The 15962-nt window shown below is 36.1% G+C and overlaps 3 protein-coding genes across 4 annotated transcripts in view; 1 reads left to right on the plus strand and 2 right to left on the minus strand.

Moving 5' to 3' along the window:
• LOC132200717 (mucin-5AC) overlaps positions 1-15962 on the plus strand; it is a 96554-nt gene that overhangs the window by 65170 nt on the left and 15422 nt on the right. For both annotated transcript variants that reach the window (XM_059626388.1, XM_059626387.1), the window contains exons 4-6: positions 11326-11508; positions 14552-14970; positions 15600-15896. In XM_059626388.1, coding sequence (XP_059482371.1) covers positions 11326-11508; positions 14552-14970; positions 15600-15896 — 899 coding nt within the window. The remainder of the gene's footprint in view (positions 1-11325; positions 11509-14551; positions 14971-15599; positions 15897-15962) is intronic.
• On the minus strand, positions 267-2127 carry LOC132201023 (brachyurin-like). Its single transcript, XM_059626884.1, has 7 exons — positions 2051-2127; positions 1832-1991; positions 1601-1772; positions 1377-1543; positions 768-872; positions 561-706; positions 267-502 (listed from the first exon to the last, which is right to left on the minus strand). Exons 1-7 carry the CDS (start codon positions 2099-2101, stop codon positions 326-328), a joined length of 978 nt encoding a protein of 325 aa, XP_059482867.1. The 5' UTR covers positions 2102-2127; the 3' UTR covers positions 267-325.
• On the minus strand, positions 2794-4520 carry LOC132201426 (collagenase-like). Its single transcript, XM_059627585.1, has 7 exons — positions 4470-4520; positions 4258-4411; positions 4029-4200; positions 3808-3974; positions 3230-3334; positions 3025-3170; positions 2794-2970 (listed from the first exon to the last, which is right to left on the minus strand). Exons 1-7 carry the CDS (start codon positions 4518-4520, stop codon positions 2794-2796), a joined length of 972 nt encoding a protein of 323 aa, XP_059483568.1.

A 15962-nucleotide genomic window follows, 5' to 3' on the forward strand; every position in this document is an offset into this window, starting at 1 on the left:
TAAGCGAGTGAATATGGGGGCAATAATTGCTGCTAACGTGTACAGTGTAAGCTACTCACTATTTTAATTTTTCAGTTAATTCTACTTCAATTTATATTTTCAAATCTGTTTGCTAATTCTAGTTAATTTTCATCGGGACTTTTACTTGATTATATATCATTTTTTCCTATTTTTAAACCTTCATCAGCTTTTTTTCATCGTGCTGTTTTAACTTTATACAAAAATCGCTTTTTGTATGAGGAAATTAAAAACATTACATACACAAAATATCAATCTTGCCGATCCAGGCACTTTATTTCACTTAAAAAAAACGGCATGATGTATTTCACGGTCTGATTGCCAAGTTCGTCACTTGAGAAATCCAGCCCAGAAAGCTGGAGACACGTGTGTACGCTGCTGGACGATTAGCGCACGAATAAATTGATCCAAAGGAATATATCCCGATGACCGTGTATCTGCCGGTTTCCGGGTCTCTGTACATCAAAGGAGCTCCTTCGTCATTCTATAAATATTTTAATTCAAGATTTTGATAATTTGCATGCACTCAATAGCTCCCTTACATGGCAAGGCGCCTTAGTGGGATGGGGGCTGGTGCAAATATTAGTAGAATAAAATTGGCTAACTCCAAAGTTAGCGACACAAACGGCGTTGTTCACTGTTCTTAAAGTGACGTATTGCATGAACCTGGAACCGTCTGTTGCAGAATCTGAAATAAAATTAGAAAAAAAAATTAAAATTTTGAACACAAAAAATCATAAAACGATCACCATCCGCCAGGTTTCCGTAGCCAGCAATTACGGCTGACACTTTTGTAAAGGTATTTGAAGTCTGAGACAGTTTTGGTAGGCAAATCGGTCGAATGTACGGATAATCTATTAGAAGAAAAAATATAAATTTCAAATTTTGATTTCTTGCCACTTATAATTCAACTTGGAAATTTTTGTCTGCCGTTTTTTTTAAGCATGCATCGTGCAATTAAAAGTAAAAAAAAAAAACGTATTGTATAAAATTAACTGAATAGGCAAAACAAGAGTGCTTGTAAAGAAAAACCCAATTAAGAGCATTGATAAATATGTGCAAAATTTAAAAAAAAAACATCACACCTTAATATGTTGTCTGTTTAAATATTTGCATTTGCCAATTAGGATATTTTTCTATGGTTTTTTTTAATACGTCATAATTATACTTTTTTGTTAATTGTGCTTAGAAGCAATGAAAATTATTGAAATTTTTATGAAATCAAGTGTACTTCGATTGTCAACAATGTGCTTAAATAAGGCTGAAAAATTAATTATTCTAATTGTAAGAAAAAGTGTGCACTTTATAAAAATATTAAGTCATTAAATTGTTGGAAAAAAAACTTAAATTTTACGTACAGTAGTCGTTGAAGGTTAAGTTGACGGGGATGAGGGCAATATCATTTTCAAAAGTGATTTGACTGTAGTTAGGGTGTAAATAGTAATTATCCGCGAAAACGATTTGCTCAAATTTTTCCTCCACATCTAAATCGACCCCGCCAACGTAGATTTCAAACTCATTGATGCTGCCAGATTAGTATTTTTATACTTCTGTCCAAAATATATAGTGTCCAATTAATTACTCGTAAACGCAGTTGCCAGCGGTCAAAATCCAATCTGCAGAAATGACGGCACCACTGCACAGCCAACGGTCGTCACAAGCCATGTAAGCGACCCACGGAAACTGTTTCTGCGACGCATTTGTGCCACCGAGGATCTGCGGCGCGAGATGATATTCACTGAGGCCCGCACGATCTGATCAAATTCAAAGTAATCCATTATTACTCTTTTGAATGAAACAGAAAGGGATATACTTGTCTGGGGATATCTTCCAGTGGGCTTGAAGTCCAGTTTTGGTTTGTTAGCTGGATTGTCCATGTAAGCTTTAATTTCAGCTTCGGTAATGGTTTGCAGGCTTATGGGTTTTGCTACATTTCTTTTCTTCAGTTCCCTCAATGTCTGTTGTTCAGATCGCTGTTGGCAAAATTCAAAAATTTAACCAACTGAATTTAATTTTTAATTAATAATTTTACCAGGATGGATATTATGATTAGTAGGAGAAAATAAGCAAACTTCACTGCCATGGTTGTCAAAGGAAACTAAATTTTCAAATTGCAATGGTGTTTTTTTTTCTTTCTATCTCTGGTTTTTGCTCATTTTACTGCTTCCGTTTCACAAATATCAACGTATCCGACAGGAAGCTTTTAAACGTTTATCTTGAAATGAAAAAAAAACCGTGGCGTAGGAAAAACAAAAGCCTGTGGTGGCCCAGCAAAAGCAATTAAAACCTGAAACTTTATCAACCAGGTCGTTCGTGTCTAACCTGAATGTTAAGCGAGGTAGAAATAATGGCATTGAATAGTTTTGAGTGTTAAAAAATAATAAAATATTTCATGTGAAGCTTGTTTGATTAAATTGACTAACAAAAGACGGTCAAGCGGAAGATAATTTACTAGGCCGAGGATTCGTGCAAATTATTTATATTATAGTTAAAGCTAAATTTTCAATTTTTAATTTTAATTTTGAAGTTCTGTATTTTTTTTCCAATTACTAACATTTCGTCACATTTTCGAGCGATAATTTTTGTAGCTCTCAAATCTCTGTCTGCAGTAAGGCTTTTTCCATCGTGTTTTTTTTAATTTTGCAAAAATTATACTTTTTGGTTGTTGAAAGGATTAAGCATTATTATTAATTAAATTGCTCATAAAACCAATATTGCCGATCACGGAACTTAATTTTATTTCACACAAAATAAAGTAGTTCTGCATTACATAGTTTAAGGTCTGATTGCTAAGTTCGTCACTTGAGAAATCCAGCCCAAAAAGCTGCTGACACGAGTGTACGCCACTGGACGATTGTCACACGATGAACTTGATCCAAAGGAGTAGAGCCCGATGACGGTGTATCTGCCGGTTTGCGAGTCTCTGTACATTAAAGGAGCTCCATCGTCATTCTGTGGATAGTTTAATATAAGATTTGATGTATATTTTCATAACGTGCCCTTTACATCGCAAGGCGCCTTAGTGGGATGGGGACCTGTGCAAATGTTGGTGCTAAAAAAATCGGAAGATCCATAGTTGGCGACACAAACGGCGTTGTTGACCGTTCTTAAAGTCACGTATTGCATGAACCTGGAACCGTCTGTTGCAGAATCTGATGAAAATTAATTTTTTTTTAATTTAATTACACTTTGCAAAGAAACAAACACTCACTTTCCACCGTGTCTCCATAGCCAGCAAGCACAGCTGACACTTTGTTGAAGGAATTTGAAGTCTGCGATAGTTTTGGTAGGCAAATTGGTCGTATGTAGGGGTAGTCTAAAAATTGAACAAGTTTTAATTTCCTTTTTTCATCCCTCGATTAGTAATTATTTTTTATTATAGATTTGCAAAATACGATTGGCTGCATTTTTTTTTAATTAGGATGAATCGTGAAATTGAAGTAAAAAAAGCATTTTTATAACATTAAAAATTAATTGATCAAAGCTGAAAGTACATTGGTAGAAAGTCTACTTTAAAGCGAAAAGTGAATTTGATAAAATGTGTGAATCATAGACACACAAAATTATGTTTGAATTTTAGCATTACGATTTTAAGATACTTAAAGTAATTCTATGAATTTTCAGCAAATTCAAACTAAAATCTGCTAAAATCTATGAAGTATTTAAATTTTTGTGAGCTCTAATGCGCACAAACAAAACACTATACTCATGTTGGATATAATAATTTTTTCAAAACAAAAACAAAAATATTCTGAGGAAAACTAATTAGGTCCAGATATTTGTACGCACAGTAGTCATTGAAGGTCAAGTTGACTGGAACTAGGGCAATGTCATTTTCATAAGTACTTGTGTCGAAGTCGGGGTGCCTATAATAATAATCCGAGAAAACGATTTGCTCGAATTTTTCCTCCACGTCTGTATCCACCCCACCGACATAGATTTCAAATTCGTCGACGCTGTCAGAGAAATATTTTTCAATGGCTATCAAAATTAAAAGACAAATTACGTACCCATAAACGCAATTAGCAGTGGTCAAGATCCAGTCTGCAGAGATAACGGCACCATTACAGATTGAACTCCCGTCCATAACCATAAATGCGACCCACGGAAACTGCCTTTGCGACGCATTTGTGCCACCGAGGATCTGTGGTGCCAGATGATATTCGCTAAAACCCGCACGGTCTGCTCAAATTCAAAGTATGTGATTATTTATTTTGAATAATTCTCAGAGGGATCTACTTGTTTGGGGATATGTTCCAGTCGGCTTGAAATCAATTTTCGGAGTGTTGGCTGGATTTTTCATATAAGCTATAATTTCATCTTGGGTGGTTGGGCGTGCGGGTTTGGTAAAGCCTTTCATCTTCAGTTTACTCAACGCCTGCTGTTCAGATTGCTGTTGGACAAAAAGAGAACCATAATTTAAACGACTGAATTTAAGTGCAGAAATTTACCGTGATCAAAACGATGATCAGGAATACAAAACAAGACAACTTCACCGCCATCGTGGTGAAAAGAAACTAAATTTTGGAATTCCGATGGTATTTCTCACTCTGATTTTTATTTATTTTACTTGCTCCCTTTTCACGAATATCTCATTGCTATCAACTTACCTGTCAGGAAACTTTAAATTTTTTATCATTAAATGAAAAAACACAACAACCTTGGCGACGCACAAACAAAAAACACAATCAAAAAGGCAATTAAAATTTCAAAACTTTATCAACCAGGTCATGCGTTTCTGACCTGAAAGTGAGGTAAAGTAAAAAAAGTAAAATGCAACAATTTTTTTTAATAAAACAAAATTATTTGTTCAAAATATAAGGTTCTTCTTATTAATTAAAATACAAATTTTTATACAATAATCAATAATATTATGTATTTTCATTTTAATAATATTCTTAATTTTGTAATTTCACAGTTATTCAGAAAATTTTACATTAAATTATTTCTCAAAATGTGTTTTTTTCTTATATAAAAATATGTATTTGTTCAGCCATTTTTACTACAGCACAATCATTATTTTTAAAAGTCTGGTAAAGACAATACAGGATTCTTTGGCGTGGCATTTAAAATGATAAAATTTGAATAATTAATGTGATTGTACTACTTAATATTCTTAATACCAACTTCTTATTTTGAGGAGTAAAATTACGTTTTAAATAAATAATTACTGCATGAAGGTTGATTTTTTTTATTGACTCTTTGCTATTTAGAAGTTTCCTATCATCTGCTCGGAAAATTGTCGCCATTCTCCTCCCACGCGAAAAGGCAAACAATACCAAACAGAAGTGCTTCGAACGCGACCTAATAGTGGCTGCAAATTCAATATGACGTTTCGAGCATATCAACGCCAATTGAAACGCTGCTCGGCTCATCGTCATCAGTCCGTCCTAGCCAGCGCAATCAAGTCACTCATTCAATTCAGGCGGGTCACTAGACTGATTGAATTCGCTGCAAACACACACAAAACGTGCCGGCTGCGAGAGTGAGAATAAATTTTCGCCGGCGAGAATTCCTAATTAATCGGCCGACGTGATTGGCAGCACCGAGCAAAAGAGCCAGTGGATTTTTTTGCTCCAACTTGCGTCACCGGATTTTGTGATTTATTCGATCCGTGTTATTTTTAACCGCCCACCTACGTGTGTGAATATAGGAACGCACTGTTTTTTATACATCGCTCCCTTTTGAGGGTGGCAATAAATTTCCCCGGAACTTTTTCCACCACCACGTGATAGATAGATCCGTATAGATAGTTGGGTGCCGAATCGGTTTTTGTTTGCCGATGAAAAATTACCAGATCCATCAAAGCGCGGTATCAAGGTGGGAATAAATTATTACTTGTGTGGAGGAGGCGGTTTGCTCTGTGTTTGCGAGGTCGCTTGGGGCTGCGAAGAAAAGCGGCGCAGGCAATCGCGGATAATAAATTCGCGCGCCGCACGAAAAACGGCGGCACAAGCTCCAGAGGAAAGGCACAGATTTGCTAGTTTGCCACTCGATCGAATACCACTTTTTCCTATCCATTCTCATTTTCTCTGCAACTTCACACCTTTTTATTGACTTCCGAAAAGAAAAAATCATAATTGTAATTAACAGTTACTTATTTACCAAAAACATAATATAATGAATTGAAATTTGAGAAAATGATAGGGAAAGTAATCCTTCAGTTTCTTAAAATCTGTAAAACGTGTCAATTTTTAGCATTATATTTTTCACACACACAAAAATAACTAATAATTGTTATCATTTATCTCTTTGAATCATCTATCCCTGGGAATAATTTTCCCTAAAATCATCTATATTATCCAAAAAAATTACACCTATAATTTCCTTTTTCAGTTCAATCATTAAAATAATTTATTTCACACAAAAAAAACATTCAAGAAATTCCTTTCAATTCATATCCCAAAGGGACGAAAAGAAAATTTCAAGATCTTTGTGCATAAAACTTCTGGGCTTTTTTAAATGGTGGGATAATTATTATAATTTATAATATTTAAAGTTTCCAGAAACCATTTATGATTTGGACATATTATTGTGATGGAAAGTTTCAACTTCTAAATTTTGTTCAGAAATAAATTTTCTACAAAAGTTATTAAAATCTTATAAATTAATTTATTTATTGTTATTTTTTAATTTTCACCTTTTAAATGAAATATATGTCATGAATTTTTCTTTCTTCATTTTTAAATGTCACTTTGCGACCGGTTTTTGCTAATTATCTTATGACAGCCTAATTACCGAGAATTTGAACTTCAGAGCATTTACGTATTGTCATAATTTTCCCTGCTCCCATTTCGTCAACGACATTCGAGTAATTGCACTAGTTTCCTCGGCGTGAAAAATTCGGTAAAAATCTTCAAGTGGCTCGTTCGAAGGGCACGCTCGACCGTCGCCCGTCGACGCAGATTGAAAAGGAAAGCGGCGAAGTGCCACTCGCATCACAAAAGCGAAAAATTCCTCGTTTTTTCCTGCGCTCAGACTCATTTGGGCGAAGCGGGTCGGGCTCTTAATTTGTGCAATCTCGAGAGTGGATCTCTGAAGTGCCCGAAAGGGGAATTCGTGCTGATATTTAGGGCCGGTTTTTGAAGGAGAGCTCGGCAATCTTGGAGACGCGGAATGACGGGCCGGCGGCGACGCCGGAGCCAAAAGGCCGGAATGTCTAAAGTGGCCCCTCGGGGTCAAGGGATATGAACCGGCGGGTCTCGAGTGCGCAAAAAGAAGAAGCGGCCGCCATGCTGGCCGGCGACACTTCTTTTTTTTTATGCGTTCTCGCCGAGCTTGTTTTTCACAACGAAAAAAGGGAAAAGAGAGAAAAAAAAATATATAAACGAATTGATAAGAGTTTTGCTGCCGTCGCGGCCAACAACTTCCGTGTATTTATCGCTCGAAAAAATAAGAAAGTGACCGCGTTTTCTTCAACGAAATAAAAAAGAAAACGCATTTTTTCAAGAGGAAAAATTGCCGGCTCGGACGGGCTCGCTTCTTATTTTCTGATAAATCTCCTGCCGCCCGTCAAGCGGCGCAGACGTGACGCAGATAATAAAGAGCCTTCCTTCGTCTTGTAATTGAGATTTTTCCGAGAGACGCTAGCGCGGGCCACGCACAACAACAAACATTAAACACTTGAAGGGCCAAAGGGTTCGGCCATGATTTATATTCACTTTCAGGCCAGATAACTGGATGAACTTATTTCCTCCCCGAAAAAGTCCCATTTCCGGGGGAAAACGCGCCGCCGCAAATCGGCATTATCAGAGCTCGTGTGTGCGTCGAATTTATTGAAAATTTGATTTATTTATTTTCCCCGGCTCGCGCGGCAGGTCTTAATGGATTCTCTCCCGGGTACGCTCTCTCGCACGGGAAAACTCCATTAAAATTTGCGCTCGTCGTGAAACAGGAATAAATCTGCCAAACCAATTGCGCCGAGTGGTTCGGAAAACGCACAAGCCGATGACAAAGGAGGGGCACTGGATTTGGCCCAAAACCAAAAGGTGGCATTCACCCCAAATGAGGGATGTTTTATTGCGCTCTGCTTGTGGTTGGGGACAAAAATTGGAACTTTATAAAGAGAATCATAAATTGAGAAGATATTTTGATGTGAAATTCACGCCCCAGTCTCACCCAAATGGCCATTCAATATATTATTTATACATCATATTTATTTAAAAATCTATTTTATTGCCAGCTTGCAAAATAATCCGTTTTATACAGAAAATTTGAAATACAGAGATTTTACATATTTCAGTTCGGTTGATGAAAATTTTAATTATAATATTTAAATACAAATTTGTTTTTTACCTTCTTCGTCTATTTTAAAATTTAAAAAAAGATAACTTAATTCATAAATATTAAATATAAAAATAAATAAAAAATAATTCTTATCAAAATTTATTGAATAATTTTATGTATAATCTAGGTTTGCAGGGAACAGTCTTCTGTCTTTTCATGGAATTTTAAATCCTAGGTTTGACATAAAAAGTAATTGTGGCTTTATAAATAGCTTACGTGCAGTGTCATTTTTTTTTATAATTATAAAACGACAGTACAAAGTTTGAGTTTAATTTTTTATTATAAAAAAAACGAATTAAATTAATCTGTTCTCTCGACAATGACGTCGTACTATAATTTAAATTATTTTGTGTACATTCAATTAGCGCACGTATGTATTAAATTTCTGCTTACCTGAACACGTCCCAAAAATTATAGCGTCCTCTGACCGCACCTTTGGTGTTTGGACGCCCTCCCAAATGGGATTAGCTTTTGCTGCTAGACGAGGAGCTAATTATGTTGTGGTCTACAAATATCACGCGCCTATGAATACTGGCAATATGGAATAAACGCAAACAATATCTGCACAAACACCTCCTTTTAATTTTAGACAAATTCGTCCAAAAGTCAATTTTGTGAATTTTGATCCTTCGGTAGCAGAGCGTTGGCCAAAGTTGATCAATCAATTAGGCAGCATAATTGAGCGGTCGGATGCGGCAACGTGCGGCCATAAATCGCGGCGCTGCTTTTTCCTCGCCACGCGCTCTCATCCTAATTGCAGGCGATTTATTTCGCGAGCTGCGCAGCTTTAGCCTTTAGCTGGTAAAAATAAATCGCTCATTTATTGAGCGAAAGAGCGCGGCCCACTCGGGATTTGATCGGATTATGAGAGAAACTGCTTGATTTTTTCAACGAAATTGGTTCGGACGCGGCAATTTGATGGCCTTAAATTGAGTGATACATACAGATAGCTTTTTTATTCTCTTTGGTGTATTTTGTTTTGAATTTTTGGAAAATATTTATCAATTTTATTGATATTAAGTAATATGCATTGATTTTACATGTTAAATGAAAATTGAAGGTAATAATTTATAAAAAAAAACAAAAACTTGAATTAAATTGATCAAAAAGTGAAAACAATAAAAGAAAAATACAAAATCCTAAAGAAAAATCAGTTGGCAAGGGCGGCTTTCATTGCTCATGTAAGGGAAATGTGAATTAATAAGTCACAAGTTCATACAAGAGATAATCAATTTTATTGAGAAACGAGTTAAATTTGTTTAAATAGTTGCAGTTGCATTAAATCATTGATGCCGTCAGTCACATTAATGGAAATCGTGATTTATCCTGTAAATAGGAATAAAACAACTTCTTTGAATAAAAGTGTTTATGAATCCTTTGCGATTGTTAAAAGAATTGCATTTAAAATTGGTTTCCTTAAAAATTAAATTTATTTTTTTAAAGATGTAATAAAAATCATATTAATTCTAATTCTATTCACTTAACACATACAAATGGAACCACTTTTTGAATTCAAATCACGTTGAAATTTTTCCGTATCCGAATAACATGTTTTCCAGTCCGCTCGTTCCTTTTTTTTCTTTTGGATTCAGCAGAGCGACTGGTATCGGCCTGGAATGAAAAATTACCCTCGCGTATAAATATTTATGGCAAGGAAATGGGCGCGCAATTTGAGTTGATTGCAGGCAGCAGTGCGATCGGCGGGCGTCGGGACGAGCGGTGATCTGGTTAAATATTTGGATCACACCGGCCCCATGTTATGAATTATTAATCCGCTCTGCTCTCGATGACCGTCCCTGGGGATGTCTATCGGTTTATGGCGCGCGCCGACCGCATCTCCATTGTGCTGTGCCTATTTGTGCATGCGGACGGATCCCGGGCGATATTCTCTGTTTGTCCGTCGGCAAACGTGATCGACAGACGGCACTTTATTCCTTGGCGAGCAAAGTCTAAACATCATCGGCCGCTCTCAAGCGGCCCCCGGCTTTGAATTATGCAACCAAAGGCGTCCGTTTGGTCCCTGAGGCGCCGAGAAAGGGATCAGCCAGATCAGCCCAAGAATCAGGGGGGACTTTCCAATTAAGGCCGGCTTTGAATTTCAAAAAGGAAAAAATGGCCCCTATGGCAATAGGAATAATTTAACCAATAATATTCAAGGAAGAGTTCAAACTGAAAATTTTCAAGAAGATATCGGGTGGAAACATTGGAAGCTTTATCAGCATTTTCCTTTTGATAAGACAAGATATTTTTCTGTTTTTTTTTCAGTTATTTCTAATGCTTTTTATATCTATCAAAATATACCATGCCTAATATAAAAAAGTTTAAATAAATAAATACAGTTCGCCTTCAGTCGTTATCCTTGGAAATTTTCTGATAATGCTTTTTCCATGAACTACTTCATAATAACGAAGCTCTTGTTCTGACGTTCTAATTGAATTAATTCCACGACAATTAGTTTAGCAAAGTTTGGCAACGATTCTCTTGCCAAAAAAAGAAAATCATTAACCTCATTACCAATTTCTGAGAAAAGCTCAGCTCTGTATACAATAAACATAACTAACTTAAGGGTTCTACAAAACAAACACATTTTTTTTGTTCTCATTACAAGGTCTTTAAATTTAGTTCCTATCAGTCCCTGCCTCTTTAGAAGATGTCAGATGATTCCTTATTCACCTAGCTATCAAAAATTAAAGTTATGATCATATTGTCCTTAAAATCTCATATTTTAGCTATAAAATAAAATAAAATACATTTTACTTTTTTCTTTTTAATTTCTGAAATTTTATACATGAAAAATAAGATTTATGGTAATAAAATGAAAAATTTTATTTTTTTAATTATAATATAATTTTTGTTAAAAAATAAAAATTATAGAAAAATAATAATTAACTAAAGCAACAATATATTAGTTTTTAAAATATTTGCGCATATTGGGCACAAAAGTAAAAATATTGTATTTTTTATTTTTGCAATTTATACTGGTTTTAAATAATTATTAAACTTAATGTTCTTTGTTCACAGCCGCCTCTATTTTCGGCGTCGGAGCTCAAGTTTACGTCAACCCTGACGCGCCCAGTTCCTCCTCGGCAGCGCCGTCGGGCGCCGACCTGGTGACGCAGACGGTGTACGGTTTCCTGGACTTCACGACCACCATCGGCAACACGGTGATGGTCTTCTCGCCGCAGAGCGCTCCCGCAGCCCCAGGTTTGTAGTGCACATTACATTACAAACCCTCATTAAAATGCACAACGATAAGATTTTACGGGGGTGTCGTAAAAAGTTCGCAAAAGAGGCGCAAAATAATGAGCTTGATAAATTTTGCCATTTTCCATTTGCTTCGTCTGCGAAAAAAAAGTGACTAAAAAAAAGAATTTTGTGTAAACAGAACATATGCATTGTGTGCGAAATAATTGGTAAATAGATCAAGATTTACAAATTACAGAGTCAGTTTTTTGTGTGTGAAATAAACAAATTATTTTTAGTCTGATTTTGTTATAATTTCTTTGAATTTCAAGTTGCTTTCAAGAAGGTTGAAATGGTGAAAAATTAAAATCAAGATTTATTAACACTTTCAAGAAAGACGGCCGATTGAGTTATTTAGTTTTTGGTTATTGATTTAGCCGTTTATGCTACATAAATTCTGTTTCAGCGTTGGAGTTGCCAAAAATTCATAAATTTCCTCACATTATAATGCAATTTTTTAATTAGAAAAAGAAAAAAAAAATTATTTTTAGTATTGAAATCAACTATTTAATAACGTTTAAAGGCGGGAATAACAAATGCAGGCAGATTTTATGTATTTTTTTTAACTTTGGTATTGAATTAGTTCATTGTGATTTATTTGATAACTTTACAGTAAGATCAAGTAGCAGAAACAATTTGTCAATCGATTAAGAATTTGCAAGTCGAATAATATATATATTTAAATATTTTTTGTATTTCCATCTGTGAAAAAGGCACGTGCTGTGTATAACTTTTCCAAACGCGCGAAATGGCATTCCGCAAGTTGCATTTTTGCAGAACAATGCTCTCTTTCTCCGCAAGGAGCAGAGCATTCAGGGTACGCAGCCATGCAGGAAAAGCAGCTCCCGCCGAGCTAACTGCCAAGGCCACCACTCGTACAATGGGCAAAATTATTTTATCGCCCGTTCGCGCTCGCCCGCCTTCCTCTCGCCGGGAATTATTATACTTTCCCAGCAGCCGGCTGCTCATTATTATTCCGGACATTATTTCTTTCCCATTCATCTTGGGCGACGACGAATGCTGGTGCCGGGCGAGAATAAATGCTGCGGACACAATAACACAATAAACTCGCCGCCACCAACTACAGATTTTTCTAATCACACGCGCGCACAGCAGATGAGAGCAAAATACCAATCGCAAATTGCTTTGTAGTCTTGAAAGAAAAATCCGACAAGTCTTGCTTTTTTTGTGGATCAATTTTATAACTGAGAAAAAAAGATTCATTTGAAATTTAAGGAATTTTTTTATTAATCCTTTTCTCCTTTATTCTTTTAAATGTTGTACACTAATGAGAAAAAAGGACTATCAATTTATTTTTAAAAAAATTGGCTTTATGCATGTCTTAATATCTAGTTCCCAAACTTTCAAATTGTTAAAAAGTTTATTTTTTATTTGAATTGAAACATGTTTATTGTGGCTTGTAGCTATTGAATAGAATATAACAGTAGAGAAATGATGGAGACATTCATGTTGTTCATTATTCATTAAAAATATAACACTACATACTTACTAATTACTTTGTTAATTATAAAATATTATAAAAAATTTTATGTTGAGACAAATCTTCAAATAAAAAAACACAAAAAACATTTTGACAGAATATAAATATAAAAGTATTAATTAAAATTAAATTTATAGCAAAATTTGTATTACTAAAATAATTTAATAAATATTTCTAACAAATTAAATTAAAATAATAATTTTTACACATTATCTTACGCGTCAATGCTTTCTTTTTATAAAGATCAATAACAAAATCTGTTTATTACTTAACTTTTTTTATTATGAATCTTGTCTGCTTTAAGCACCCTTTTCATGCAACCCACTCGAATTTAGTAACATGAAGTTCATTTCCCTGCCTGTTTTTTGCTTCGCGTTTCGGTTATGCACGTTAGCGAAAAGTAGCAAGTTAGTGTTTTTTACAGCCACGCCATAATCCGAAAATAATACACAATCGTAAAGCCCTGCTTCTCTTTCTCTCAGCACTGTATACACCCTTGCTGGCAATAATAAAACTATACTCACTGCCTCGCAACTGCAGAGAGCGAGAGAATTGTTTATTACGCCACCAGGCAATAAAAAGCAGCAGAATCAAAAGAATCTACGAGTCTGATGAAAAGCTTTATACATTTAACGCCGCCGATTATTATCAATCATTTTATTTGGATATAATATTCGGCCACAGCAGATTGGCAGATTGGAAAATTTATATCACTTACACGGATCGCAGCAGCAAATTGAAAGGGCTTTCCTCTATTTCTCTCCATAAAGGAACCGGAGCGTACGAGACACTTTTACAACTTGTAAATTTGCCGCCGAGCAGCAAAGCAGCCGCCGGCGGTTGAAATAAATTTCGCTTGGCCACTTTTCAAAGTTTTACTACCACGCCAGCCGCTGCTTCTACTGCTACACACACACCCTTTCTTTCACATATTGATTTTTAATGGCGAAGGAAATTCGTCGCACCGAATAAAAAAACAAAAGGCGTCTTGGAAAATTTATATATTTTTTTTTATTCAGGGAGGCAGAGTCATTTGCAGAGTGGAGAGAGCCAGAGGCGCGAAATATGAAGCCGAACCTGTTGAGTTATGGAAATTGTTATATCAAATTGGTCGACGACGCGCGCGCCGGGCTACGCCGCATAACAATGCGAAAATCCACCCCACGTATCGATTTCTTATTCCGGCAGCTAGAGCGAAACGATATAAAAATTCAAACAACTGCCGGACCGTGTGTAATATTCGCGTAATGATGCTCGGCCGGAATAAATTTTTTATTCATGTAATATTTTTATCGACGCCTGCGGTGCCGAAATAACGATATAGATGGAAAATGTAGCGCGCAAATTGAGCCGTCCGTTGAAAAATCTCTCCGGCCGGGAATGCTGATTAATACGAAGCGATTTCTTTCTCGGTGGTGCCGCCGATAAATTAACTCTCGTTTTTTCGCCGCCAGCAACACCAGCTCGATTTATTTTATCCCTCTTTTTTTCTTGTTTCTGCAGAGCCGCCAAAAAACACGCCGGCGCCCAAGCCGATCGAGACGAAGCCGCCGCCGACGGCGTCGCCGACCGCCATCACCCCTAGCAAGACCGTGACCGCCGAGAAGAAACCGGTGGAGAAGAAAAAGGTGTCCAGCGTGGTCGAAGTCCGAGTCTCGTCGGCCGTCGTCACCCCTCCTCCTCCACCCCCACCGCCGGTCGTCTCCAGCAAGGTCGAGGTCAAGGAAAGCGTGTCGAGCAAGGTCGAGGTCAGGGAGAGCACCCACGTGGTGGTCAACGCCGTCCCCGCCCAGCCGATCGTCTCCAGTGTGGTCGAGGTGAGGTCGAGTGGCGGCGACAGTTCGGACAATTTGCTGTCCCCGCCCGAAGTGTACGACTTCCAGCTGACCAACCCTCAATTTGTCAACGAAGAGTCCTCACGGGTAACTAAAAAAATTATATTTCAGCTGAAGACAAATTTAATGAAATAATTTTGATTTTATTGGAAAAACTCATCTGTGAACAAATTTGTTTTAACGTCACTTTAATTGTGAACACAATATTGAAGGATATTTAACAATCTTATTGAATTACTTATTTCATATTTAACATTTATATTATAACATGACCATAAATAAAATAATCATTTAGTAGGATCATTAACACTATACATACATTATCTCTATTTCATCTCTAGTAAAAGATTCATTTCACTCTTGTGGATCCCCTCAACATTTATATTATAGATTTTTCTAATAAAAAAAAAAAATAGTGATATTAACTTACAAATTTACTGCTTTTTTAAACTATTAAGTAATTCTCTTTTTATAATAAAATATAAAAATTGCAATATTGTGTTTATAAAAATAGAAATATCATTTATATATAATAAACATACAGAAAATAAAACAAATTAAAACTTAAAAATTATTTAAATATTAGTGCACATGTATTTTTTTAATTGACATAAGTTGTATTTGGCCTTTAAGAGCTACAGAAACTAAGTTAAAACTTAAATATTAAAAAAACTCACCAGTGTGAAAAATACAATTATTTTTCTATTATATTATAGATCTATGACCTGAAAGGCCCAAGCAGCAAAATTCTAAAGAATCTGCCTATCTCACACCGCCACGTCAAGCCTCAGCAAGTGGGCATCATCACCACCAAAGTGGACACCGTTGTTCGCGACGGTTTGACCACCGTGCACGAAACCACCGTCCTGGGCACCGTCACCAACGGCAAATACAGCACCATCGTCCAAAAGACGTCGACCATCAAAGCCGAGCCCGAGCAGCACATCATCAGGCCCTCAAATGTTCAAAGCATTTTGAAAACCGCCGTCCCCGTGTTTGCTCACCACGATCAGGTAAATACGAGATGCAATTAAAAAAGACACCTTGTTTGAAAAAAAAATTGGAGCAAAAGTAAAATT

This window comes from Neocloeon triangulifer, unplaced genomic scaffold (assembly GCF_031216515.1).
Source record: "Neocloeon triangulifer isolate White Clay Creek 2 clone unplaced genomic scaffold, ASM3121651v1 ptg000014l, whole genome shotgun sequence".
NCBI lineage: Eukaryota > Metazoa > Arthropoda > Insecta > Ephemeroptera > Baetidae > Neocloeon > Neocloeon triangulifer.